The 27,052-nt window shown below is 42.5% G+C and overlaps 2 protein-coding genes across 3 annotated transcripts; both read left to right on the top strand.

Moving 5' to 3' along the window:
• The first annotated feature begins 1,153 nt into the window (after positions 1 to 1,153).
• Positions 1,154 to 20,789, top strand: myo1f (myosin IF). The gene is made up of 28 exons (XM_084164585.1): positions 1,154 to 1,345; positions 6,160 to 6,291; positions 7,181 to 7,270; positions 7,966 to 8,060; positions 9,817 to 9,904; positions 10,541 to 10,630; positions 11,458 to 11,589; positions 11,775 to 11,909; positions 14,151 to 14,283; positions 14,499 to 14,695; positions 14,811 to 14,891; positions 15,001 to 15,087; positions 15,198 to 15,284; positions 15,386 to 15,553; positions 15,731 to 15,816; positions 15,916 to 15,997; positions 16,121 to 16,227; positions 16,359 to 16,457; positions 16,611 to 16,755; positions 16,920 to 17,034; positions 17,194 to 17,363; positions 17,522 to 17,667; positions 17,915 to 18,061; positions 18,212 to 18,360; positions 18,529 to 18,591; positions 18,790 to 18,991; positions 19,167 to 19,342; positions 19,627 to 20,789. The coding sequence occupies exons 1-28, from the start codon at positions 1,343 to 1,345 to the stop codon at positions 19,701 to 19,703; spliced, it is 3,282 nt and encodes a 1,093-aa protein (XP_084020711.1). The 5' UTR covers positions 1,154 to 1,342; the 3' UTR covers positions 19,704 to 20,789.
• A 2,081-nt stretch (positions 20,790 to 22,870) lies between these two features.
• acer1 (alkaline ceramidase 1) lies at positions 22,871 to 26,845 on the top strand. 2 transcript variants are annotated; one of them, XM_084164617.1, is made up of 7 exons: positions 22,871 to 22,992; positions 23,690 to 23,802; positions 24,035 to 24,149; positions 24,346 to 24,484; positions 25,063 to 25,200; positions 25,337 to 25,474; positions 25,597 to 26,845. In XM_084164617.1, the coding sequence occupies exons 1-7, from the start codon at positions 22,986 to 22,988 to the stop codon at positions 25,772 to 25,774; spliced, it is 828 nt and encodes a 275-aa protein (XP_084020743.1). In that variant the 5' UTR covers positions 22,871 to 22,985; the 3' UTR covers positions 25,775 to 26,845. The 2 variants fall into 2 exon arrangements, with proteins under 2 accessions (XP_084020743.1, XP_084020744.1); XM_084164618.1 differs by lacking the exon at positions 22,871 to 22,992 and adding an exon at positions 23,033 to 23,106.
• Positions 26,846 to 27,052: the final 207 nt, after the last annotated feature.

Genomic DNA, 27,052 nt, shown 5'->3' with positions numbered 1-27,052 from the left:
TGGTAGAGGGAGGAGCTGTCGATTGACTGACCAGGGTCAATTAAACCACAGTTTCTCTCAAATAAAAAGCCTGCCGAGATAAAATGATGATTAATAGCATCACTTATCCCTTTCTCCTCAGTTTGATGCCAGAGTCAGACAGAACTTGCTTAGGCAGGGAAGAAGAGGAATTTGTACGCTTCAGTGCATTTACTGTTTTCCAAAATTTAGAAGGATCACCAGCAGAGTCAGAAATAGAGCTTAAAAAGTAGCTTGATTTAGCGTTCTTAATCGAGATAGTACATCTGTTTCGCAATTGTCTGAAAGATTGCCAGTCCACTACAGAGTCAGTTTTCCTTGCTTTGGCCCAGGCCTGATTTCTCATCTGAATGGGCTCAGATAGCGCAGAAGAAAACCAAGGGTTAAATCTATCTTTGACGCTGTATTGTTTAAAATGGGCGTGTTAATCTGCTAGAGGAATAAATATGGCGGATACATTTTCTAGAGCCAACTCGGGGTCAGGAATACAGGAGACAGTGGCTAAATCAGAGTAGAACATGTCATGTAAAAACCCTTTAAAAAATGTATCTTTTTAATTAAACGTTTTAAAGTTCGTTATGGGTGTAGTGCAATTCACTGCAAGCCTTTCAGATGTTAAAGATGAGAAACTAACCACAGTCTGGGTGGAGTAGTGAGTAAACAACTGAAGCATCATGTAGAGAGAGATGAGAAATCAAACACAGAAGTGCCATAGACTTCTGCTTAGAGGATCATCAGTTAAAGTATCGGTATGTTATAGAGGAGGTATTCATGATATGAAAATAATGTCTGTATCAAAGATTAAGTATGTCATGGACTTTAACAATGTATGATATAACAGCCCCTAACAGTATCAACATTGACTGTTAATTAGGTCTAAACATTTAGACCATGACTGTATGAAGAACTGAAAATGCAACAGAGTAGAAGAAGTGGTACCTATAGATCTAGGATGAGTGTGTGTGTGTGTGTGTGTCTGTCTGTTTGTGTGAGTGTGTGTGTGTGTGTGTGTGTCTGTCTGTAGCTGTGTGTGTGTGTCTGTATCTGTGTGTGTGTGTCTGTGTCCTCTTAAGTCTGTAGCAGAGCAGTTCTTGTTTCGCTCTGGGTCTGTGGGAGTATGAGGAAGTACGTTTGAACGCTTTGAATGTTAAAAGTCTTCTAGGTGGCTGTTCTGTCTGTCTGTCTGACTGTGTGTTGGAGACTTCCTGACTGTGATGGTCGTGCTGTGAAGGGGCAAATGTGGGATTACCGACACACATACTCTGGACTTTGAACACCTGGTGCAGAACCGTGGAAGGAGAGGGGCACACACACCGCTGGCACGATGGTAACACACCTCCACCTCACACACACACCTAGACTATTGCAGCCTCTCCTCACTAGGACTTGTCTATCCTCTCCATCTACTGTATATGCTGAGAACAGGTGGCTGGTGCCACCTCAATTGGGGAGGACAGGCTCATAGTAATGACTGGAATAGAATTCATGGAATAGCATTGACACATCAAGCAAATGGTTTCCTTGTGTTTAAAACAATTCCATTGTCATTCCATGTCATTCCAGTCATTATTATGAGCCGTTATGAGCCATCCTCCCCTCAACAGCCTCCTGTGATGGTTTCCTCTCTCTGACAGACTTTCTGAAGAACATGGTCTCATATGTTACGTTGAGGTCACTTGACTCAGCTGTACAGTGAAGTCTCTCACATTATGCCCAGATCCAGGCACTTATCACACTCTGAAGCCTGGCAACAGCTGACTGTGATGTTCAGTGGGTGTTCATCTTATGTCAAGATGATGAATGGAAAATAGATAACTGTTGTGTTCTATCACTCGTGTCAACAACAATCATACAACAAAGTGCTGCAGAACAGGAGGCAGTGGACATCAAGTAGTAGAGACTCTAACTCCTTAAATGGAGAAGATGCTGTCAGTTCCTCTTTTGACTGACAAGCCTTGTTAGTATCCACTCAGGTTATAGTGAGTGTTTCTAGTCAAGAGGGATAGAAGCATTGATTAAATCCTATATCATCACATTTTTGTAAGAGTGTGCTGTACACTATGGAGTAGTTAATAAAACTGCTCTGCTGCTACTACAACCAGTTTTTTTCATAACCAGAGATTGGATTCTCATGACGTTAACAAGACATAGAAAATACATATAGGTACGACAATAGTGATCAAAAGCATTACAAACTGTCCTATCAAATGTGAAAACCAGCAGTAGAGGGGACTATTGTTCCTGAGGAGCTGCGTAAGGTCTAACCCTTGTTCTTCTCTTTTCCTACTAGCACTGAGTTTGCTGATAACTTCTTTATTGAGGAAAAATGTACTTACTACGATATGTGATACAGTATGTTGTTGTCTCACCTAGCTATCTTAAGATGAATGCACTAATGGCAAGTCACTCTGGATAAGAGCGCCTGCCAAATGATTAAATTGTAAATGTAAGGGGGGACTGTTTAAAGAAGTTCTATAGTATTGTCCGGAATGGAAGAGCAACAGTGACGTGTTGAAAAGTCGAGAGGGTTTCACAAGATGTAGTGGTGAAGTGTGAGAGGGGAAGTGCAGCAGCCCTGACAGAGAGACAGAGGGGACTATAGTTTCTATCACAACACTTCCTCTTCACACACACTCCCAAGCACAGAACCTGCTCCTTGCTGGATGCGCGAACACACAAAATATTTTCTAAGATAGCTGAATTGGACAAATTTACATTAAGCTTACAATAAGACTTATTTCATTGATAGATTGATTTTGGATGCCTTGTCATGACTTTTTCTGCAACAGGCTGACTCACTCACAGTAGTCACATTGATGATGGATGGAATACATTACAGTAGTTCTCTCTGAGCACACAAAGCATCTCCCAGGTCTGACACTACACAGCAGAAAGTGGGCTATTTTAACATATCACTGGATCAACAGTCATATCAGCACTTTGCTATTTAAAGCTTTTGGCTTTTGTCCTCCATGTCCACCTTTATATCAGTGCTTCCTCTTCTAATATCATCACACTTGTGTTTATGACTATGGTACAACCAAGGTAAAGAGCTGAGATACTGTAGATGAACTGAAAACTTGCTTTCTTATTCTCTGAGTCTCTGTCTCTCTCTAACCCAATTGCTGTCTTATTGTCGCTCTCTTATTTGAATATTTTGTATAGTTTTAATTTCAAACAAATGGATAATCTGATTTGGTATGTGAAAACAAGGTGTCAGTGCCATGCTGTAGATGTGTGAGAGAGAGCGTCAGAGAGAGAGACCAAAAATATTTGAGCAGTCAGAACCTTGGTCTCACCCAGCTGAGGCCATTTCTGTGTGCTGAGCAGAGAACTGATGGATGTGGTCTGAAATGTGTGACAAACAAACAGCCTTAGTCAGGTTATTCACATGAAAAATGAGCATCATTCTTTACAACAGAGATTCAATTACCAGCCCTCAAGGACTGAAGTACTGCTGGTTTTCTTACAGTATCTAATGTACATGGTAGCTTATTGATAATTGAATATAATTGATTGATTGGCCAGAGAGTTGAATGACTCACTAGAACCTTCTCCTCCAAAGTTATCACTAGCTGGTTGAGAGAGTTGGAACTCAGACCACAGTATCCATGTTAGGCCTATTTTCAGAATCTACCACACATCAAAACAAAACAGTGTTGGGAACCCAGACAAGGCCAAGACCATATCATACAGTGTAATACAACATTGTTGGCCAAACCTGGTTCACCTCAACTCTTTATGTGATGATGAGGATGTCAGGAATCTCTCTGCACGATGTGGTGGACGTGATCATCATATTGAGGGCATAGGAATGGGAGGGGAGCTGAAAATGAAAAGAGAGTCCTTTTTTTGGCAGTTACTTTAAAATGCACTACATTCACTTTGGGTAAAGAAATCACCAAACCATGGCCCAATTAAAGATTTGTATAACTAACCCAAGATAGACCACATGATGTCGTTTCCAATGAGTGGAAACGAGAACTGGATGCTTCACATTTATACATCCGGTGAAATATCTGTCTCATTGTTCTATCTGTGGCCCAATGGTATACTTTAAGCTGAGTCCCCTCCCATTCCACAGACTCCTATGGGTAGCATATTCAACAGATACCATAACTACTGGTTGTCACTGTGGTAGATACAGTGGCGAAAAAAAGTATTTAGTCAGCCACCAATTGTGCAAGTTCTCCCACTTAAAAAGATGAGAGAGGGCTGTAATTTTCATCATAGGTACACGTCAACTATGACAGACAAAATGAGAATTTTTTTTCCTGAAAATCACATTGTAGGATTTTTAATGAATTTATTTGCAAATTATGGTGGAAAATAAGTATTTGGTCAATAACAAAAGTTTCTCAATACTTTGTTATATACCCTTTGTTGGCAATGACACAGGTCAAACGTTTTCTGTAAGTCTTCACAAGGTTTTCACACACTGTTGCTGGTATTTTGGCCCATTCCTCCATGCAGATCTCCTCTAGAGCAGTGATGTTTTGGGGCTGTCGCTGGGCAACACGGACTTTCAACTCCCTCCAAAGATTTTCTATGGGGTTGAGATCTGGAGACTGGCTAGGCCACTCCAGGACCTTGAAATGCTTCTTACAAAGCCACTCCTTCGTTGCCCGGGCGGCGTGTTTGGGATCATTGTCATGCTGAAAGACCCAGCCACGTTTCATCTTCAATGCCCTTGCTGATGGAAGGAGGTTTTCACTCAAAATCTCACGATACATGGCCCCATTCATTCTTTCCTTTACACGGATCAGTCGTCCTGGTCCCTTTGCAGAAAAACAGCCCCAAAGCATGATGTTTCCACCCCCATGCTTCACAGTAGGTATGGTGTTCTTTGGATGCAACTCAGCATTCTTTGTCCTCCAAACACGACGAGTTGAGTTTTTACCAAAAAGTTCTATTTTGGTTTCATCTGACCATATGACATTCTCCCAATCCTCTTCTGGATCATCCTAATGCACTCTAGCAAACTTCAGACGGGCCTGGACATGTACTGGCTTAAGCAGGGGGACACGTCTGGCACTGCAGGATTTGAGTCCCTGGCGGCGTAGTGTGTTACTGATGGTAGGCTTTGTTACTTTGGTCCCAGCTCTCTGCAGGTCATTCACTAGGTCCCCCCGTGTGGTTCTGGGATTTTTGCTCACCGTTCTTGTGATCATTTTGACCCCACGGGGTGAGATCTTGCGTGGAGCCCCAGATCGAGGGAGATTATCAGTGGTCTTGTATGTCTTCCATTTCCTAATAATTGCTCCCACAGTTGATTTCTTCAAACCAAGCTGCTTACCTATTGCAGATTCAGTCTTCCCAGCCTGGTGCAGGTCTACAATTTTGTTTCTGGTGTCCTTTGACAGCTCTTTGGTCTTGGCCATAGTGGAGTTTGGGGTGTGACTGTTTGAGGTTGTGGACAGGTGTCTTTTATACTGATAACAAGTTCAAACAGGTGCCATTAATACAGGTAACGAGTGGAGGACAGAGGAGCCTCTTAAAGAAGAAGTTACAGGTCTGTGAGAGCCAGAAATCTTGCTTGTTTGTAGGTGACCAAATACTTATTTTCCACCATAATTTGCAAATAAATTCATTAAAAATCCTACAATGTGATGTTCTGGATTTCTTTTTCTCAATTTGTCTGTCATAGTTGACGTGTACCTATGATGAAAATTACAGGCCTCTCTCATCTTTTTAAGTGGGAGAACTTGCACAATTGGTGGCTGACTAAATACTTTTTTCCCCCACTGTAAGTGTGGGAAGCAGTACTTTACAGAGATGGCCATATTGGCATATGCTCACCTCATCTACAGAGCGTTGCCTGGTAACTGTCCTCAGCTTCCTGTACTGATAACCACAGTTAGTCACATTCTTAATGACATGGTTATACACAGAGAGACCCTGCTGCTGAGAAACTTCTCTCTGTTGTCTGCTGGTGCACATGACTTCCAATTGCAGAAGGCCCGTGCTTCCTCTGTTTTTCTATACCCTGCCTTCTCCTTTGTAGATACCCTCTCATAATGTACTGTAGCTCACATTTAGTATGAACTAGGTAATCTATAGATCTACCTCTGCTTTTTTCTCTGCCTCAATTACAAATAAAAATGGTGTGCATTCCCTAACCCTAACCGTTCTGTCCTGCAGGGCAGTAAGTACCACTGGCAGAGTCAGAATGTCAAGCAGAGTGGTGTGGACGACATGGTGCTACTGTCCAAGATCAGTGAAGACGCAATTGTGGAGAACCTGAAGAAGAGATACATGGACGACTACATCTTTGTATCCTGTTTCATTGTATGTTAGGGACCTTCCTTCATCACTTCTCACAAATGTCTCAGTGGGGAAGTACACTGTGAAGACACGACCTGTCCCGTCACACGCTCTCTGACTGATATATTTATAGGCACATACACAAACACACACACACACACACACACACACACACACACACACACACACACACACACACACACACACACACACACACACACACACACACACACACACATGCACACAAACAAAAAACTGTTACAAATGGCTTTAAACCATGTAGAGAGATTTGAGAATTGAGATCGTTGAGGTCATTCCACTGGCCCATAGCATTAGGTCCTTCCATTCTATATATCATGGGTGAGCACAGCTGATGTTTGTACTCACACAGTAGCAACAACACAATAACAAACATACATACCATCCTTGCCTCATCTCCCTAACACACATACATACTCACTCAACCTCATCACATGCTAACACACATACATACTCACTCAACCTCATCACATGCTAACACACATACATACTCACTCAACCTCATCACATGCTAACACACATACATACTCACTCAACCTCATCACATGCGCAGACACACATGAATGTATGCAATAATAGGACTGCACTGTTCCTCTTTTGGATGCACTGTGTGACTTCACAGCACACTACCCTGTTTTTAGTACACATTTTACTGCACATTCGAGACTTACTTCATTCTTTGTGTGAAAAAAAGCATTCTATTTTTGTGTATTATACAGTCCGGAGAAACTATGGTTTGGGATATTTGTCTTTTTGAAAAGTTTACATCATCATCAACAATTTCGATGTGATTGTTTCAATATCATATTCCACGATTTCACCAGAAACACCCTACCTATTCCTTAACTGTCATGTGCAGACCTATATTGGCTCTGTGTTGATATCAGTGAACCCATTCAAACAGATGCCCTACTTCACTGACCGGGAAATTGAACTCTACCAAGGGGCTGTGAGTAAACCATCCTATTGTTCAATGTTTACTTTGGTCTTTATGTGCCCATTCATTTCCTTGTTTACCTTAGTAGTTGTATATTAAACTCCCTCTCTCCGCTCCATTCTCTCTCTCTCTCTCTCTCTCTCTCTCTCTCTCTCTCTCTCTCTCTCTCTCTCTCTCTCTCTCTCTCTCTCTCTTTTCTCTCTCTTTTCTCTCTCTCTCTTTTCTCTCTCTCTTTTCTCTCTCTCTCTCTCTCTCTCTCTCTCTCTCTGTCTCTCTCTCTCTATTCTCTCTCTCTCGCTCTCTCTTTTCTCTCTCTCTCGCTCTCTCTTTTCTCTCTCTCTCTCACTCTCTCTCTTTTCTCTCTCTCTCTCTCTCTCTCTCTCTCTTTCTCTCTCTCTCTTTTCTCTCTCTTTTCTCTCTCTCTCTCACTATCTCTCTCTTTTCTCTCTCTCTTTTCTCTCTCTCTTTTCTCACTCTCTCTCCTCTCTCTCTCTCTGTTTTTTTCTCTCTCTCTTTTCTCTCTCTCTCTCTCTCTCTCTCTCTCTCTCTCTCGCTCTCTCTCTCTCTCTCTCTCTCTCTCTCTCTCTCTCTCTCTCTCTCTCTCTCTCTCTCTCTCTCTCTCTCTCTCTCTCTCTCTCTTCTCTCTCTCTGTTTTCTCACTCTCTCTGTCTCGTTTTTGTCTCTCTCGTTTTTCTCTCCATGTAAAGGCCCAGTATGAAAACCCTCCCCACATCTATGCCCTGACTGATAACATGTACAGGAACATGATGATCGATCAGGAGAACCAGTGTGTTATTATCAGGTGTGTTATTATACCAGTGTCATAACTGCTATCTGTTTCTGCTGGCAGGCAGTATGGAGGCCTAGTTCTTCTCTGTGCCTCTCTGTGACGCACCTTAGGCCTTCTCATGTGCGTCATGCTACCCAAGAACACTTACTCTCACTGCTTTTCTCAGAACTAACAAAGAACCAAAGAACAATCAGTGTGTCGTTTCCTTTCTTACTATACTGAACAAAAATATAAACGCAACATGCAACAATTTAAAAGATTCTACTGAGTTACAGTGCATATAAGGAAATCAGTCAATTTAAATAAATGTATTAGGCCCTAATCTATGGATTTCACATGACTGGGAATACAGATCAGAAAACCACCATTTGCCTCATGCAGCGCGACACATCTCCTTCGCATAGAAATGATCAAGCTGTTGATTGTGGCCTGTGCAATGTTTTCCCACTCCTCTTCAATGGCTGTGCGAAGTTGCTGGATTTGTCGGGAACTGGATCACGTTGTCGTACACGTCGATACAGAGCATCCCAAACATTCTCAATGGTTGACATATACAGGCCATGGAAGAACTGGGACATTTTCAGTTTCCAGGAATTGTGTACAGATCCTTGCGACACAGGACTGTGCATTATCATGCTGAAACATAAGGTGATTGCGGCAGATGAACAGCACGACAATGGGCCTCAGGATCTCGTCACAGTATCTCTGTGCATTCAAATTGCCATTGATAAAATGCAATTCTGTTCGTTGTCCGTAGCTTATGCCTGCTCATACCATAACCCCACCGCCACCATTGGGCACTCTGTTCACAACGTTGACATCAGCAAACCGCTCGCCCACATGACGCCATACACACTGTCTGCCATCTGCCCGGTACATTTTTTATACTGCGATTCATCCGTGAAGAGCACACTTCTTCAGCGTGACAGTGGCCATTGAAGGTGAGCATTTGCCCACTGAAGTCAGTTAGGACGCACAACTGCAGTCAGGTCAAGACCCTGGTGAGGACGGCGAGCACGCAGATGAGCTTCCCTGAGACGGTTTCTGACAGTTTGTGCAGAAATTCTTTGGTTGTGCAAATCCACAGTTTCATCAGCTGTCCGGGTGGCTGGTCTCAGACTATCCCGCGGGTGAAAAAGCCGGATGTGGAGGTTCTGGGCTGGCATGGTTACACGTGGTCTTCGGTTATGAGACCGTTGTGATGTACTACCAAATTCTGTAAAACAACGTTGGAGGCGGCTTATGGTAGAGAAATTAACATTACATTCTCTGGCAACAGCTCTGGTGGACATTCCTGCAGTCAGCATGCCAATTGCATGCTCCTTCAAAACTTGAGACATCTGTGGCATTGTGTTGTGTGACAACTGCACATTTTAGAGTGGCCTTTTATTGTCCCCAGCACAAGGTGCACCTGTGTAATGATCATGCTGTTTAATCAGCTTCTTGATTTGCCACACCTGTCAGGAGAAATGCTCACTAACAGGGATGTAAACACATTTGTGCACAAAATTTGAGATAAATAAGCTTTTTGTGCATATAGAACATTTCTGGGATATTTTATTTCAGCTCATGAAACATGGGACCAACACTTTACACGTTGCATTTATATTTTTGTTTAGTATAAAATAAACAGAGAATTTCATGTGCAGCCATAGATCACCTTCACAAAAAGTTTCACACAAAGTTTTTTGACAAGATGTAGAGGTGTAAATTAGAGGGTTATCATTGCCTTTAATATGTCTGTATGTTTTGTGTGTGTTGTGCCCAGTGGGGAGAGTGGAGCTGGGAAGACTGTGGCTGCCAAATACATTATGAGTTACATCTCCAAAGTATCAGGAGGAGGTGATAAAGTGCAGGTATTACCTACTGTTATTACTATTACTACTAATACTACTATTACAATGACTAATACTACTATTACTACTATTACCATTACTATTACTACTATTACTACTAATACTACTATTACTACTATTACAATTTCTAATACTACTAATACTACTAAAACTACTAATACTACTATTACCATTACAAATGCTACTATTACCATTACTAATACTGCTATTACTACTATTACTACTAGTACTACTATTACTACTAGTACTACTATTACCATTACTATTACTACTAATAATACTATTACTACTATTACAATTACTAATACTACTAATACTACTATTACCATTACCAATGCTACTATTACTACTATTACTATTACTAATATTACTATTACTACTATTACCATTACCTTTAGTATTAATACTAGTACTTATAATGCTACTATTACTACTATTACAATTACTAACACTATTAATACTACTATTACCATTACTAATACTACTAATACTACTATTACTACTATTACCATTACTAATCCTACTATTACTACTATTACCATTACTAATTTCTACTTTTAGCATTTTCATTACTAATGACTGTGAAGGAAACTCTGAAGTGCTGTGTTGTGATGTTTCTCTGTATGTGTCTGTCAGCATGTGAAGGACATCATCCTCCAGTCCAATCCTCTACTGGAGGCCTTTGGCAATGCCAAGACTGTCCGCAACAACAACTCCAGTCGCTTTGTGAGTGATACGTACAGCAACCAGCCTCCCCTTTCCCTTATTTGTCTTTCTATCCTCCTCATCTTTTTCTTCCTCCTCTTCTCTAGACACTGTGTGTGGGCTAATAAAGTAAGACTGATACTGTAAACTGATCATTTCTGAAACCACTTGCCAACTGTTGTTTTCCTGTGCTCTACCAGAGACGATCTGCATTCTGCAGACTATATACCCCAGCAGCAGTATGCAACAGTCACCGTTCACCCTCTCCTCTTTCCATATTCCTGAGATCCTGAAATGTTAATCTCAACTCCTAACCACATCCACATGCAACAGTGCAGGCTTTGTAGCTGAGTGCATGTCACCTCTGGGGTTTCCTGCCTCTATTACGGTAGAACAACACAATGAGATGAAAGAGCTTGAGAAGACTGAGCTGAGGTGAAATCCTGGGTGGGGTCAACAAGCTGTGTCGTAATGTAAAGATATAATGCAAATATATTTTTAGGGAGTTTACCACACTTCGTGGTACATCTTGTGTCACTGCTCTGATAATTCCATTCTACCAGTACAGAGGGCCACAAACCCATTCCCATTTACATTTGAGTCATTTAGCAGACGCTCTTATCCAGAGCGACTTACAGGAGCAATTAGGGTATAGTGCCTTGCTCAATGGAACTTCGACAGATTTCTAACCTAGTCGGCTCATGGATTTGAACCAGCGCCCTTTCGGTTACTGGCCCAACGCTCTTAACCACTAGGCTACCTGCCACCCGGACCATAACCATAAAGTCATAATAATCAACCATGTCTAATTTGAGTGATATGTTTTTGTGCGTGTTCTGATCTAACAGGGTAAATACTTTGAGATCCAGTTTAGCAGAGGAGGAGAGCCGGACGGTGGTAAAATCTCCAACTTCCTCCTTGAGAAGTCGAGAGTGGTGAGCCAGAACGAGAACGAGAGGAACTTCCATGTCTACTACCAGGTCAGTCAGGCCCTGAGCTAGGCCAGCAGTGACACAGCTACCCACAATGACAATGTGTTTGACTTTCTCGCCCTACACCACAGATTTAACGGTTCTGTAGGGTTTCATAATTGGGTATGAATTGTTTATGTGTAATTCATGTGCTGTAAATTTCAGTTGTGTTTTGTCTGAACTGTTGTATTTAGCTAATAGAGGGAGCCAACCCCCAGCAGAAAGAAACCCTGGGCATCATGAGTCCAGATTACTACTACTACCTGAACCAGTCTGGGACATACAAAGTGGACGGAACAAACGACAGCAAGGACTTTCAGGAGACAATGGTACCTTACGCCATCAGGGCTTAAAACATAGAGTACACTTTTTTTGTGAGCAATTCTTGATTGAGACATCACAGAAGCACTGGGAGCAAATTGACACTTATATTTACACTACCATTCAAAGGTTTGGGGTCACTTAGACATTTCTAAGTGACCCCAAACTTTTGAATGGTAGTGTAAATATAAGTGTAAATTTGCTCCCAGTGCTTCTGTGATGTCTCAATCAAGAATATCCATTAAAATAACATCAAATTGATCAGAAATATAGTGTAGACATTGTTAATGTTGTAAATGGCTATTGTAGCTGGAAACTGCTGATTTTTCATGGAATATCTACATAGGCGTACAGAGGCCCATTATCAGCAACCATCAGTCCTGTGTTCCAATGGCATGTTGTGTTTGCTAATCCAGGTTTATCATTTTAAAAGGCTAATTGATCATTAGAAAACCCTTTTGAAATTATGTTAGCACAACTGAAAACTGTTGTGCTGATTAAATAAGCAATAAAACTGGCCTTCTTGAGACTAGTTGAGTATCTGGAGCATCAGCAATTGTGGGTTCGATTACAGGCTCATAATTGCCAGAAACAAATAACTTTCTTCTGTAACTCGTCAGTCTTTTCTTGTTCTGAGAAATGAAGGCTATTCCATGCGAGAAATTGCCAAGAAACTGAAGATCTCGTACAACGCTGTGCAGTACTCCCTTCACAGAACAGCGCAAACTGGCTCTAACCAGAATAGAAAGAGGAGTGGGAGGCCCCGTTGCACAACTGAGCAAGAGGACAAATACATTAGAGTGTCTAGTTTGAGAAACAGACGCCTCACAGGTCCTCAACTGGCAGCTTCATTAAATAGTACCCGCAAAACACCAGTCTCAACGTCAACAGTGAAGAGGCGACTCTGGGATGCTGACCTTCTAGGCAGAGTTGCAAAGAAAAAGACACATCTCAGACTGGCCAATAAAAAGAAAAGATTAAGATGGGCAAAAGAACACAGACACTGGACAGAGGAAGATTGGAAAAAAGTGTTATGGATAGACAAATCAAAGTTTGAGGTGTTCGGATCACAAAGAAGAACATTTTTGAGACGCAGACCAAATGAAAAGATGCTGGAGGAGTGCTTGATGCCATCTGTAAAGCATGGTTGAGGCAATGTGATGGTCTGGGGGTGCTTTGGTGGTGGTAAAGTGGGAGATTTGTACAGGGTAAAAGGGATCTTGAAGAAGGAAGGCTATCACTCCATTTTGCAAAACCATGCCATACCCTGTGGACGGCGCTTGATTGGAGACAATTTCCTCCTACAACAGGACAATGACCCAAAGCACAGCTCCAAACTATGCAATAATTATTTAGGGAAGAAGCAGTCAGCTGGTATTCTGTCTATAATGGAGTGGCCAGCACAGTCACCGGATCTCAACCCTATTGAGCTGTTGTGGGAGCAGCTTGACCGTATGGTACGTAAGAAGTGCCCATCAAGCCAATCCAACTTGTGGGAGGTGCTTCAGGAAGCATTTTTACATTTACATTTTTTACATTTAAGTCATTTAGCAGATGCTGTTATCCAGAACAACTTGCAGTTAGTGAATGCATACATGTTTTTTTGTTTGTTTTTGTTAGTTTTTTTGTTTTTTTCTTACTGGCCCCCCGTGGGAAACGAACCCACATCCCTGCCGGTCAAATCCTCCCCTACCTTGGACGACGCTGGACCAATTGTGCGCCGCCCATGGGTCTCCCGGTTGCAGCCGGCTGCGACAGAGCCTGGACTCGAACCAGGATCTCTAGTGGCACAGCTAGCACTGCGATGCAGTGCCTTAGACCACTGCGCCACTCGAAGCATGGGGTGAAATCTCTTCAGATTACCTCAACAAATTGACAACTAGAATGCCAAAGGTCTGCAAGACTGTAATTGCTGCAAATGGAGGATTCTTTGACAAAAGCAAAGTTTGAAGGACACAATTATTATTTCAATTAAAAATCATTATTTCCAACCTTGTCAGTGACTACATTTCCTATGCATTTTGCTATATTTCTTATTCAAACTCATTTCATGTATGTTTTCATGGAAAACAAGGACATTTCTAAGTGACCCCAAACTTTTGAACGGTAGTGTATATTCGTAATACAGGCTTATAATTAGCTAAATATACTGTTCTATTGTGTATTCCCAGTCCTTGTGTGTTGTCAGGGCCAGCAGTAATGGCGCTCTGTACAGGACCATAGATTTCAGTGTTGAGTTTTGTCCACAGGAAGCCATGAATGTGATTGGGATCCCAGAGGCTTACCAGGCTCAGGGGCTGCAGATCATAGCAGGAATCCTGCACCTTGGAAACATCAGCTTCATAGAAGCAGGCAACTATGGGCAGGTGGAGAGCACTGACTGTGAGTGGGAGAGCACAAACATGCCTAATACACACACATGAAGACATGCACACAGAGATGCACATGCACAAGTAAGCATCAATGTAACATTCCCCATAAGGTGAAAAAACATTGGAGAGGGATAGTCACTAAAACACACTTTTGCCATAATGAAAGCAGGAATTAATGTATAAACAGGTGTTCTGTTTGTTCTGTTTGTCTTTCCTCCCTCCCAGTGCTTGCCTTCCCTGCCTATCTGCTGGGTGTTGACCCAACGCGTCTGCAAGAGAAACTGACCAGCAGAAAGATGGACTCGAAGTGGGGTGGAAAGTCTGAGTCCATCGATGTGACACTCAACCAGGAACAAGCCACCTATACCCGCGACGCCCTGGCTAAGGCCCTCTACACACGACTCTTTGACTACCTGGTGGAGGTCAGGGACATCTACTATACACTGCAATGATACACACACAGACACAAATACAGTAATGATGACACATTCATTTCATACTAACTAATTCTCCTCTCTCTTCCTCTCCTATTACTAGGCCATAAACAAAGCCATACAGAAACCTCATGAAGAATACAGCATAGGAGTACTTGACATATATGGTTTTGAGATATTCCAGGTAAATTGTATATTAAATACATAGAAATATACATCTCTGATTGGAAAACGAGACAAGACATAGCTATATCGTAACATTCTCTTTAACTTGGATGTGTGCTTTCTGACAGAGGAATGGGTTTGAGCAGTTCTGCATCAACTTTGTCAACGAGAAGCTACAACAGATATTTATTGAGCTGACACTGAAGGCTGAACAGGTACAAACCACTCTCAAATCTCAACACTTTTAATTTAGTTTACGAGGTGTCTTGGATGTTGTAAAAGTTATATTGGCATTACAATGTCTATCTCTCTATGTTTCTCCCAGGAAGAGTATGTTCAGGAAGGCATCAAGTGGACACCAATTGAGTATTTCAACAACAAGGTTGTGTGTGACCTCATCGAGAATAAGTTGGTGAGCCAAAAATGACAATATATCAATGCAATTTCCACAAATGTATCTATATTCTACTTGTGGCTACTACTCTACATGTCTAACAATCCCCTCCCATCCAGAACCCGCCAGGCATCATGAGTGTGCTGGATGATGTGTGTGCCACCATGCATGCCAAGGGTGAGGGGGCAGACGGCACCCTGCTCCAGAAGCTCTCGGCGGCGGTCGGCACTCACGAACACTTCAACAGCTGGAACTCTGGCTTTGTCATCCACCACTACGCAGGCAAGGTGGGTACCAGGAGAGGACACGCCTTCCCACACTCAAAACAGATAGAAGTAGACACTTCTAGGCTGAGGTAGATAGGAATGTTCCATCATTGGGAAGTGGGTAGGTAGACATGTGAGTGAAATGTTAAGGTCGGTGTGAATGTTGATATTTACACATGATGTGTCATGTCACCTCAGGTCTCCTACGAAATAAACGGCTTCTGTGAGAGAAACCGGGACGTGCTTTTTACTGACCTCATTGAACTCATGCAGAGCAGTGAACAGTACGTATGCCTCTATCTTTACCTTAACAGACACGTGTCTCAAAATAACCAAGGCTTGGGAAAATCAATTAAATGTGGTCCTCCATTTTGTCCCCACAGTGACTTCATCCGCAGCCTCTTCTCTGAAAACCTCAACACAGACAAGAAGAGCAGGCCTACTACTGCTAGCTCTAAGATCAAGGTAACTGTCCCCACTCTACTGCCAGCACTGTGGTTCAGTGGCTGGGTGTAACAGTACACCCATAGGTTTGAGGTTATTAGTAGCTACATGGTGGTACATCCATCTCTTATGTTCTCTCTACAGAAACAAGCCAATGATCTGGTGAACACATTGATGAAGTGCACCCCCCACTATATCCGATGTATCAAACCCAACGAGACTAAGAGACCCAAGGACTGGGAGGAGAGCCGGTTTGTCCCTATTACACCCCCCAACAGACAACAAATATGCAATAGCAGAACATTCAGAGAATTCAGCAGGGAGTTATGACTATATAGTTTGGAACATTAGAATAAAGGGGATGATGAACCTATGTGTTTAGGGCCAAGCACCAGGTGGAGTACCTTGGGCTGCGGGAGAACATCCGTGTACGTCGAGCCGGCTACGCCTACCGCAGAGTCTTCAATAAGTTCCTACAGAGGTGAGTCTTACTTACTCTTAGGTGTGTGTCCTTCAGTGTCTGCTTTGTGTCCGCTCAGTGTGTGTGCGTGTGTGTGTGTGTGTGTGTGGGGGGGGGGGGGGGGGGGTAGTGTATGCTCTCCCCAGTGCCTGACCCTCTATGTGTGGCCTGCAGGTATGCCATTCTGACGGCGGAGACGTGGCCGTCCTGGCAGGGGGGAGAGCAGCAGGGGGTCCTGCATCTCCTCCGCTCTGTCAACATGGACACAGACCAGTACCAGATGGGGCGCTCCAAGGTCTTCGTCAAGGCCCCAGAGTCGGTAGGGGCCCACATAGGTCTCCCTGGGAAAAGTGCTGTTTATTTTATCTCAATGGGACTTCCCGGTTTAAATGAATATATGAAATGTTTTACAAAAAAGGTGTGAGGTATTCATCTGTATAGTGTAAAATGGTTTATTTGATCAAAGCATTCCGTCTCTCCTAGCTCTTCCTATTGGAGGAGATGCGGGAGAGGAAATTCGACTTGTTCGCCAGGACCATCCAGAAGGCCTGGAGGAAGTACATCGCCAGGAGGAAATATGAACAGATGAGGGAGGAGGGTAAGTGTGTCAATGATCCTAGAGAGGTGTGTGGGGATGAAACAAGGAAGAAAAATGAATATACATAAATTAATGTAAATACAGAAAATGAATATACAGCAATGAATATGTCCTGGAAGGGTCTTACTTAACATGACCTCTCTCGCATGTTGTCCACAGCCTCGGACATCCTGTACAACTCTAAGGAGCGGAGGAGGAACAGCATCAACAGGAACTTTGTAGGAGACTACCTGGGCCTGGAGCAGAGGCCTGAGCTCAGACAGTTCATGGCCAAGAGGGAGCGAGTCGACTTTGCAGACTCTGTCAACAAGTTTGACCGCAGGTTCAAGGTGAGTCTACCTCTCCCTCCCCCCACAGAGCGGTGAGGAAAACAGAGCCAAGGCCAGGGTTAACAGCACAACATTGGGTTAACTTCTTCCATCTTCCATTTACACCCACTCATTCTCACTCTCATTCTTTCTCGCCCCCTCCCATTCTCTCTCTCAAGTCCATCAAGAGGGACCTGATTCTGTCTCCCAAGGGTATCTACCTGATAGGCAGAGAGAAGGTGAAGAAGGGGCCAGAGAAGGGACAGATAAAGGAGGTGTTAAAACGGAAGCTGGAGTTTGCGAGCATCCACTCTGTCTCTCTCAGGTAAGGGTTTTTTCTCACTGCTAAACTTAGAATAGCATATAACAGTTCAATGTGATGTATTTCCAGGCAGTACCAATGAGAGCTTTTGTGGTCAGTGTTGTCATTAATAAACAGGAACTGATCACACAGGATATGTTTTTTTTTTTTTACGTTGCTATATCAGCCTACTGTGTGTGACACTTATTGTCTTCTACCAACGCCAATCCCTCAAATCTTTCCATTTCTACCTTTCTCCCTCTCCCTGTAGTATGAGACAAGATGATTTCTTCATCGTGCATGAGGCTCAGTATGACAGTCTGCTGGAGTCCAACTTCAAGACTGAGTTCCTCAGCCTGCTCTGTAAGCGCTATGAAGAAGTGACCAAGAACAAGCTGTCTCTCTCCTTCAATGACAGGTATGACTACACACATACTGGATAGGAACAGCCTTGCTATATGACTCTCTATGTGTGGTCTCCATAGTTTAATTGATCGAGTTAACTTTGGATAAAAGCATCTGGTAAAATGATCATTTCATTCATGTCCACTGTTGTGGCTCTCTATAGGCTGGAGTTCCGGGTGAAGAAGGAGGGCTGGGGTGGAGGGGGCACCCGTGTTGTGGTATTCCAGAGGGGACAGGGGGACCTGGCAGAAATCAGACCAGCTGGAAAGACCCTCACCATCACCGTGGGAGATGGCCTGCCCAAGACCTCCAGTGAGTAGCAGGAAGAGAGAGAATCACATACAGAAGGAGGAAAGAGACATTGATATAGATAGACATGTATAAAATACTAAGTCTGACTCAATACAGTGTACAGTATATAACATATCCTATTAATCCTAATATGTCATAGTTTAAAACTCTACATGTTTATTTTGTCAGAGCCCACCAAGAAGGGATCTCCACAGAACCATGGAGGAGGCAGGAATCAGCCTCCCAGCAGAGGTAAACTCATTATTTGGTCCAGATATGTTCCTACATCATCAGCATGCCTCACTCCATGAACATGGCCTTGCAGTGCTTACTATGAACTGTGTACCACCACTGTGATAGTTATGTTGAGATATTAGAGGTCTTAGTGTATGAATAGTATACTGTATGTCTTGTGTTTTGATGGTATCTGGGTTCCTCTTCTTTGACTAGGGCACCAGAATGGTGCAGCCAGAGGTAGAGTTGCTCCAGCGCCACAGCAGCCAGAGCACACCTACTCTGTGCCCCAGAAACTGAACCGGCCCCCCAGCGCCGCCCTCCCCAAACAGGCCTCCCAGAATTCAAGACGAGGCTCGGCTCAGACTCAGCAGGGGAACCTGGACTTCCTCAACGTGCCTGACCAGGGCGTGTCTGGGTGAGCTGAATAAACTGAGCATACAGTGGGCATTCACAAAATATACTATCTGCAGTGAAGGATTGGAGTTGAGCTCTCATCTCTCTCTCTCTCCGTCTCTCTCATCTCTCTCTCTCCCTGTCTCTCTGATCTCTCTCTCTCTCCGTCTCTCTCATCCCCCTTTCCCTCTCTCCAGAATGCAGAGGAAGAGGAGTATCAGCAGCCAGCGGCCACCCCCGGCCCCGTCCAGCCGGCCCAAGTCCCAGCCCCGCCCCACCGGCCCGCGTTGCCGGGCGCTGTACCAGTATGCTGGCCAGGACACAGACGAGCTCAGCTTCGACGCCAATGATGTCATCGACCTGCTCAATGAAGGTGAGGAACACGTAGGGAGGGAATAGAATAGTACTCAATTGTCTATTTGTGAAGAAACTAACTGTGTCCATCTCAACAAAGGAAAAGGGTGAGAAGAAAGAGGCAGAAGAGACTATAGAACTTGTTGGATGCTTGGCACTACTACACCAGTGTTGTTATGCTTGAAGTGCTGATCCTGAATAAGCTCACGGCATCAATTCATGCTCAGACCTGTTTTGGATTAGTTATAAGGCTGTACTGTGTATGGAGTCCACAGCTGTTCGTCTCTCTGTGTTCCCCTGCAGATGTATCAGGCTGGTGGAGAGGCAGGTTTCGTGGCAAGGAAGGACTCTTCCCTGGGAACTATGTGGAGAAGATCTGATTACTGCCTGTCCTGTGGCCCAACAAACAATGTATACAACAGACATTACTATCCACTGTAAAGCAATGGTGAACTACATGTAAGCCTAACAGTGTTTGGCTTACAAGAGATATCTGATTTACCAGCGTTTCAATAGGATCATCATGTTGACACCAGTTCTTTGTAATATCTGCACAACAATATCAGTACAGAGAAAGATGCATGTTGAAAAGCTAGCTGAAACAGAGGACCGTGTCTTTCTTATCTGGACCTTATTCCAGTTTCACAAAAGAGGACTTGGATGCAAAGCTTTGAGGTGGTAACTCAAAATAGGATGCAATGATTTTATGCACATTATTTTAAAAATTGCTTTGTGATAACCATGTGACAAATATAATGCCATCAAGTGTGGATAAAAAAGCATCCCAGAAATTCAGATTTAGTATTTGAGTAAATATTACCTTTAAAGGGGCAATCAGCAGTTACTACATCAATTTTTGGACTTATAAATTAACTATATATGTACCCCTTTGATTCCTGAAAAATGTAACTTATAAATGCCACATGAGAGCTTAGTTCAACTGTCTTACCCCATCAGAACCCAAAATATAAGCTTGTTTTACTCCAATGTTTGTAAACAAAGAAAATGTAAGCAAACACAGTATAGCCTCAAAACATGGTTAAAACTATAATTTGGATATCTTGGATGGTCAATCTTTGCATCTATAGCTCTGTCTATGAATTTGAGTTATTACATTTCTCCAGCCCGATCCCTTAGCCTTTTACCGAACCAGGGGTGGGGAGGCTGCTTTGGTATTGTTTATTCTTATGATTGCTGCTTTAAGGAACCACTGGGAGGTACTGCTGCACCATTTCCGTGTCTTCAATTCTTGCAAGTCAATGTGCACTGAGCATAAAAAGTTGACTGATGTATGATAACATACATGGTTCTTTGATGTTTTAAACTTGTAATTACAAATAATAGTTCTGCTATGTTGAATTCATTACAAAAACTTGTTTATGTGTTGTAAAAGAACTTCACCTTGAAATTAACACATTTTTGTCCAGTGGCAGTGGTCACAATAAAGACAATTATTATAGATACACAAATGATTGAGACACTGTTTTTTTCTTCCTTGACGCAATGTGTAACTAAATGAAACTGAATGCCACCTCATTCTTATATCATGTTTAGCTATCAATAATGAAACCTGGAATGCATCTTTGTTTTTCAAAGTCTCGTAACCCTGTAAGAATGCTGTCTTAATTATGGCTATGAATGATGTGTTGTCAAGAGAGAGTGCAGCACAGTAAATTCTTCTTCAGCTGGGAGGACTGGTCCAGCAGGTGAGCTTTTACTGAAACTGGGAGCTTTACATGTTAAGAATGGAAATGCTAATCGATTACAATGGTCAATGTGTGGCTGCCGGTTTATAGTAATCTTTGGAGCAGTTACTGAAGCATGCAGCAGGTGATAGTTGCATCTTTGGCCAATTATGTTGTATAAAAACATGTCTTGACAATATGAAGTGTTGAATATGCATAGTAGAAAAGTGCATATTCAACACTTCATATTGTCAGTTGTGTGCCTTTCCAAATCATGTCCAATCAATTGAATTTACCACTGGTGGACTCCAATCAAGTTGTAGAAACATTTCAAGGATGATCAATGGAAACAGGATGCACCTGAGCTCAATTTCGAGTCTCAGAGCAAAGGGTCTGAATACTTATGTAAATAAGGTATTTCTGTTTTTTGTTTGTAATATATTTGCAAAAATGTTGTCATTATGGGGTATTAGGTGTAGATTGATGAGGAAATTGTTTTATTTAATCCATTTTTGAATAAGGCTGTAACGTAACAAAATGTGGAAAAAGTAAAAGGCTTTGAATACTTTCCGAATGCACTGTACCTAGTGAATAACCAGTGGATAACCAATTAACTAAAACCAAATGTTCTGTTATGATCAGACTACATACTCAATGAATACAGCCATACTATGGGGTATATGTTAAACATACATGGTAGGCTACTGCTTTAATAACTGAGTATTGTCCTTAGTACCTGTGGAGAAGGGCACATTAACCAGGCTGTGTAGTTGTTGAGCAGGATCCCCTGCTTATTCTGATGATCCACAGACAGACCAGTAGAGCTGGTCTCAACTATGACCTCATTCCCCATCACCAACCTGATTTCTTAAAATGAAAATACACCTGTATTACCCAGACTCTGTCGTAGCCGGCCGCGACCGGGAGACCCATTAGCCAGCGTCGTCCAGGGTAGGGGAGGGAATGGCCGGCAGGGATGTAGCTCAGTTGGTAGAGCATGGCATTTGCAACGCCAGGGTTGTGGGTTCGATTCCCATGGGGGGCCAGTATGAAAATGTATGCACTCACTTAACTGTAAGTCGCTCTGGATAAGAGCGTCTGCTAAATGACTAAAATGTAAAATGTAAATAATTGTATGGGCTCTTTGCCTATTCCAAACCAGCATTAGCCTAGATTAATTTTTTAATGAATGGCAATATGTTGGGATTGTGTGGTGATTAAACATGCAGCCTAATCAATGTTGAAGTAATGACTTGCATATTTGATTTGATTTCTAATATATATATACCAGGTGTCCGTGCTGTTTGACTGACTTGTAGTTATGCCGACTCACCTCCTTGTAAAATGGCATAATAGCATAATAGCACAATTGTTTCAATGAACATTGTCAGGAATGTTCTTTCTTCTAGAATACATTAATAATACAATGGCAAACACACGGGTAAAGAATGATTGGCTACCTATGTCAAAAGCAAAGGGCATTGATGTGACATATGATCAAAGTGGTCTCACGCTTGTGTGCTTGTTCCATGCCCGTCGGTACACCTGGCCATAGAGAATAAGAATAGCCACAGCTTTTGCCATTAAGTGTGTATTCCTTCTATTCTAAAACTATAATTTCAAACAAAGGATGCCGAATAAGAAATAATGTATTGCTGGTAATGTAATATGGTAGGTTTTAGTTATATTTGTTTGATCACGTGTTGCGTGTTGCTGAGGTTGGGTATCAGGTTTTACGTTCATGCGTAAAATGCACCCATGTGCATTTGGTTCCCATTCAACTTTAATCCAAATTCTGAACTGACAGGTTGTAATATAACAAAGGTACTGGGAATGTCAGTTTCACAGTAGTATTTCTTGCCACACCGGGGCATGTTGTCACAGTAAAGACTCGTGCAACAGGATCGGGAGCATTTGTCCCCTACTTAAAATCCACCTGACACTTGGAGAGGAAAGTAGTTGTGGTTGGATTACAACATGGGAGGTAAGCTCTATATCTATTGTATCTGGTCGTCTGAGATGGTGGTCATATAGGGCCTACATAAATTCCACATAAACGCATGTTGTTTTGTTGTCAATATATAGGTTATAACAACAGGTGACAGATGTTTTGATGATGACACAATTTCATGATGATGACTTGTCTTCTTGAGTCTTTCAATGCAATGTTAAGATAATATTTGCTTTGGTTTTAAAGCATCACATGATTGCAGTATGGATGGATAAAACAGAACATTTAGCATTGACAGTCCATCCTACTCTGTTTGTAACCCATTTAAATGTAATCTTTGAACAACATGTAAATAGTTAATTTCAATTATATTTATTAGCATTGACTATTGTGCCATTTTACTCATGCTGCTAACAATCCAACAGGCCGGCTGGATGTAGCACTATAATTCAGTACAATATAAGCAGCACTGGAGCAACCATTTTGGTGCCTGTGGTTGAAGAAGCCCATGCTAAGGCATCCAATCCTGGATATTTGCTTATCTTTTCAAAAAGGGCAAAAACAGACAATTAACATTTCACTAAAGCAAGTCCCTCATATGGCGTCTTCAAAATGTGGATCAGCATGTGGAGTCTTTGAAAAAGGCTACATCCACATGGTTAGTCATTCTGTGCCCTATGCTGGAAGCTCTGAATGCAACGGAAAATAATGGCCTCTTTCTCCCCCACAGGGTTCTATTCTAGTGAGAAGATGACAGGCCTGTTCGCCTATGAAAGCTCCGATTTGGACTGGTGTGAGGATAACTACAGGCACTCTGAACACATAGTGGAGTACTTCAACACTGTAAGTGCACATTATTTATTTCTTACAATATCCAGCTGAGAAATACGCCTCTGTGCTTATTGTACCTTTCTGAAACTCCATTGCAACTCACTTGTCTACTGTACTCTTTTATTGTATCTGTTGAGGACCATCCTTTTTGGCCACAATGATGATAGGTGTAGTGGAAAGGTGCATCACTCACTGCATTACATTGTGAATCCTTCTTTTAGAAAACTCCTTTCTGTTTCTCCAGATGAGCAGCCTGTTCTTCTTCGTGATCTCCCCCATCATGCTGTACCTGCTACACCCCTATGCCAGGGAGAGGAACCTGGCTGTACACCTGGTCTGGATCATGATGATCTTTGTGGGTGTGTCTCCACTCTCCTTTCCAAACATCAGGCCAACCTTCATTCAGTTATAACTCCACTCCAAGGGTGGCCTCATCAGTCTGCTTTCAGTTCATTCTGAATTCAATAATAGCTCTTAACCTATCCCCCATAGATACTGGGTAGGGGCTGGGGGCCATTTAGGAACGGGGCATTAATGTGTGTCCCCTCCTTACAGGTCTCTTCTCTGCCTACTTCCACATGACCCTGAGCTTCATGGGCCAGATGCTGGATGAGCTGTCCATCCTGTGGGTCCTGGGGCTCTGCTATGGCCTCTGGTTCCCACGCAGGCTCTACCCCTCCTTCATCAAGGACAGGTTGGTCACCATTGCTCCTAGTCGAGGCTTCTGCAGACAAAATGTTGTCTGTGAATACTGGAAGTAGCGTACCGGGTGCTGCCTTCCTGTCTCTATTCAATGTAACCGTGGAGCAGCGTCCTCGTGTGTTTAGATCTCCCTGCTACAAGATCATGCACCTGTTCTCTCTATATAGACCAAACGGCAGTACGTACTGTAGGCTTTTAATAAGGCAGGAGACAATGACAGGATCTTTTTACAGGGCACGCCAGGTTGAAACAGAAGCCATGCTAAGCCAGGAGTCTGAGAACCAGGCCAGGAGCAGCCTGCAGTGTGCTATATTCACCAGCCAGTGGGAGAGAGGGGCTCCCTGGCGTTCTGAATGACTCTCCCATTAACACTGTTAAAACAGTGTGAAGATAATCCCAATTTAACTAGAAAACTAGCCCTTGGTTCAATAGTCCCCATTGATTTACCTTCCAGTGTTTTCTGTGCTGTCGTGTGTTGCCTGTCAACTGTCTTCAAGTTCATTGTATGTCTCCTACCCACCCCTAACCCTCCCTCTCTCTCTCTCTCGCTCTCTCTCTCGCCCCCTGCAGGACGACTTTCTCCCGGCTAGTCATGATGATCACTGTTGTCACCACCCTATGCTCCTTTGTCAAACCCACTGCCAACGCCTACCTCCTCAACTGCTTTGCCCTCCACATCATCTACTCATTGGGTCTGGAGATGAGGATGTAAGGCAATAACTCCCATTATTGTACTGTACATTACTGTCTATCACGCCATCAGTTCACTGTCTGATAACTGCTATCTAATAACTGCTTTCTCTCTCTCTCGCTCTCTCTCTCCCTTTATTTTCCTCACACACAGCTGTACTGACCAGAAGGTGCTGCGGTTATGCTGGGCTGCTGTTGGCCTGTGGGTGCTGGCCATCTCCTGCTGGATCAGTGATCGTTTCGGATGCAGCTTCTGGCAAAAGCTCAATTTCTGCTACCTGCATGGCATCTGGTAAGAGTAGGGGAGACGACAACAATGATGTTAATAGAAGTTAGATGGAACAATTTTATTTTTTATTTTGTGAATCACAAACAGATCCATGTATGACTGACAAGTGTCTATTCACTCTCTAGGCACATTCTGATTGTGATGGCTGTAGCCTATGCAAGCACCCTGATAGCCTACTTGGATGCCATCTATGAGATACCCTACTCCCTGCCAGGCCTTCAGTACTGGCCCAGTGACAACTGGGTCCTGGGCTTGCCTTACATCGTCCTGAAAGGAACCACCAAGACTCAGAAAATATTCTAGAGAACATTTAACTTCTGCAAGAGACAACTTGAAGTCTTTGGTGATGAAATGTGGTCTGTAGTGCCATGCAGAGAAAGTGTAAAATGTGGTGCCTTTCTTTTTACTTAGCAGTGACTCCGTTTGAGAAATGGTTGCAATCCATTAGATTGCTTCTTATTTGATATGAAAATAGAATCAATGCCACTCAGGTCATCAAGTTCGATGTTTGTTTGGTGTGCATGTGTGAGAAAATTAATGTGTGTATGTTTGCATTTTGTGTGAATTTTGATCAATTCACTCATCGGTTATTTGCGTCCATACAGATGTAGAATCTTAATTTGATCACTCTTTTTGTTGCTGAGAATTTTCCTGCACCGCAGGAAATGCAAATGAGCTTCATGGTTTATATAAATTCACTGAAAACCTACTGTTATATTAACAGTATTGCACTTTTCATGTAGCATACTTTTAGCCAGCTTAATAGCCTAACCACCGATCAAGCAACATTGTTGCTCAGGATTATTTTGCTATCACAATATAGGTCAAATGAAGATCCTACATCTGTATGTGCATGGATATTCTCTGCACATCATGTTTGTAAAAACATTTTTGTATTTAGCTGTGTTTTGGTATGATTACATGCTTGTCTTTGTAGTGACAAGTACTGAGATTCTTTCAACAAAAAAGACAGCTTTGATTAAATGTGGGGCTGAATCACAACCACATTTCAGGGGGCTTGTAGAGTTTGTTTACATAACCTACACCCTTTTCAGGGATAAATATCACATTGTGTGTGAACTGAACTAAACTATCTAAGTCATTTTATAACATACATTTTTATCTTGGTTCAGGGACGTATTAATTTCATCTCGCTCAGGTTTTTCAAAGAGTATTACAATGTTATTATAGAAACTGTTAGGAACATGTCAAGGTTTGTTATGTGTGAGGTTCTACCTCTATGAGCAATTACATTTTTATATGAATAAGATTAAAAGTTTGTACATTACTGAAATAAATGCATTGACGAATTTGAGACGTTTCTTAACAGAATGTAGTTTTTCTCTTTTGATTAAAAAAATAAAAGTTGCTATGAACAATATATTGAGCATTAGACATATATATGTGGTCCTCTGTAGCTCAGCTGGTAGAGCACGGCGCTTGTAACGCCAAGGTAGTGGGTTCGATCCCCGGGACCACCCATACACAAAAATGTATGCACGCATGACTGTAAGTCGCTTTGGATAAAAGCGTCTGCTAAATGGCATATTATTATATTATTATATATTTTTTTTCATCTAC

This window comes from Coregonus lavaretus (assembly GCF_964263955.1).
Source record: "Coregonus lavaretus genome assembly, chromosome: 6".
Classification (NCBI taxonomy): domain Eukaryota; kingdom Metazoa; phylum Chordata; class Actinopteri; order Salmoniformes; family Salmonidae; genus Coregonus; species Coregonus lavaretus.
The sequence above is the reverse complement of the archived record's forward strand: the minus strand, read 5'-3'. Positions and strand labels throughout refer to the sequence as shown.

What these genes read in the sequence shown, in the direction of transcription:
- acer1 (XM_084164617.1), top strand. An exon ending in TAGTGGAGTACTTCAACACT is followed by an intron (nt 23,803 to 24,034) that starts GTAAGTGCACAT and finishes CTGTTTCTCCAG; the next exon opens with ATGAGCAGCCTGTTCTTCTT. An exon ending in TGCTACCTGCATGGCATCTG is followed by an intron (nt 25,475 to 25,596) that starts GTAAGAGTAGGG and finishes TTCACTCTCTAG; the next exon opens with GCACATTCTGATTGTGATGG.
- myo1f (XM_084164585.1), top strand. An exon ending in GAGGAGGTGATAAAGTGCAG is followed by an intron (nt 9,905 to 10,540) that starts GTATTACCTACT and finishes TGTGTCTGTCAG; the next exon opens with CATGTGAAGGACATCATCCT. An exon ending in TCTTTGACTACCTGGTGGAG is followed by an intron (nt 14,696 to 14,810) that starts GTCAGGGACATC and finishes TCCTATTACTAG; the next exon opens with GCCATAAACAAAGCCATACA.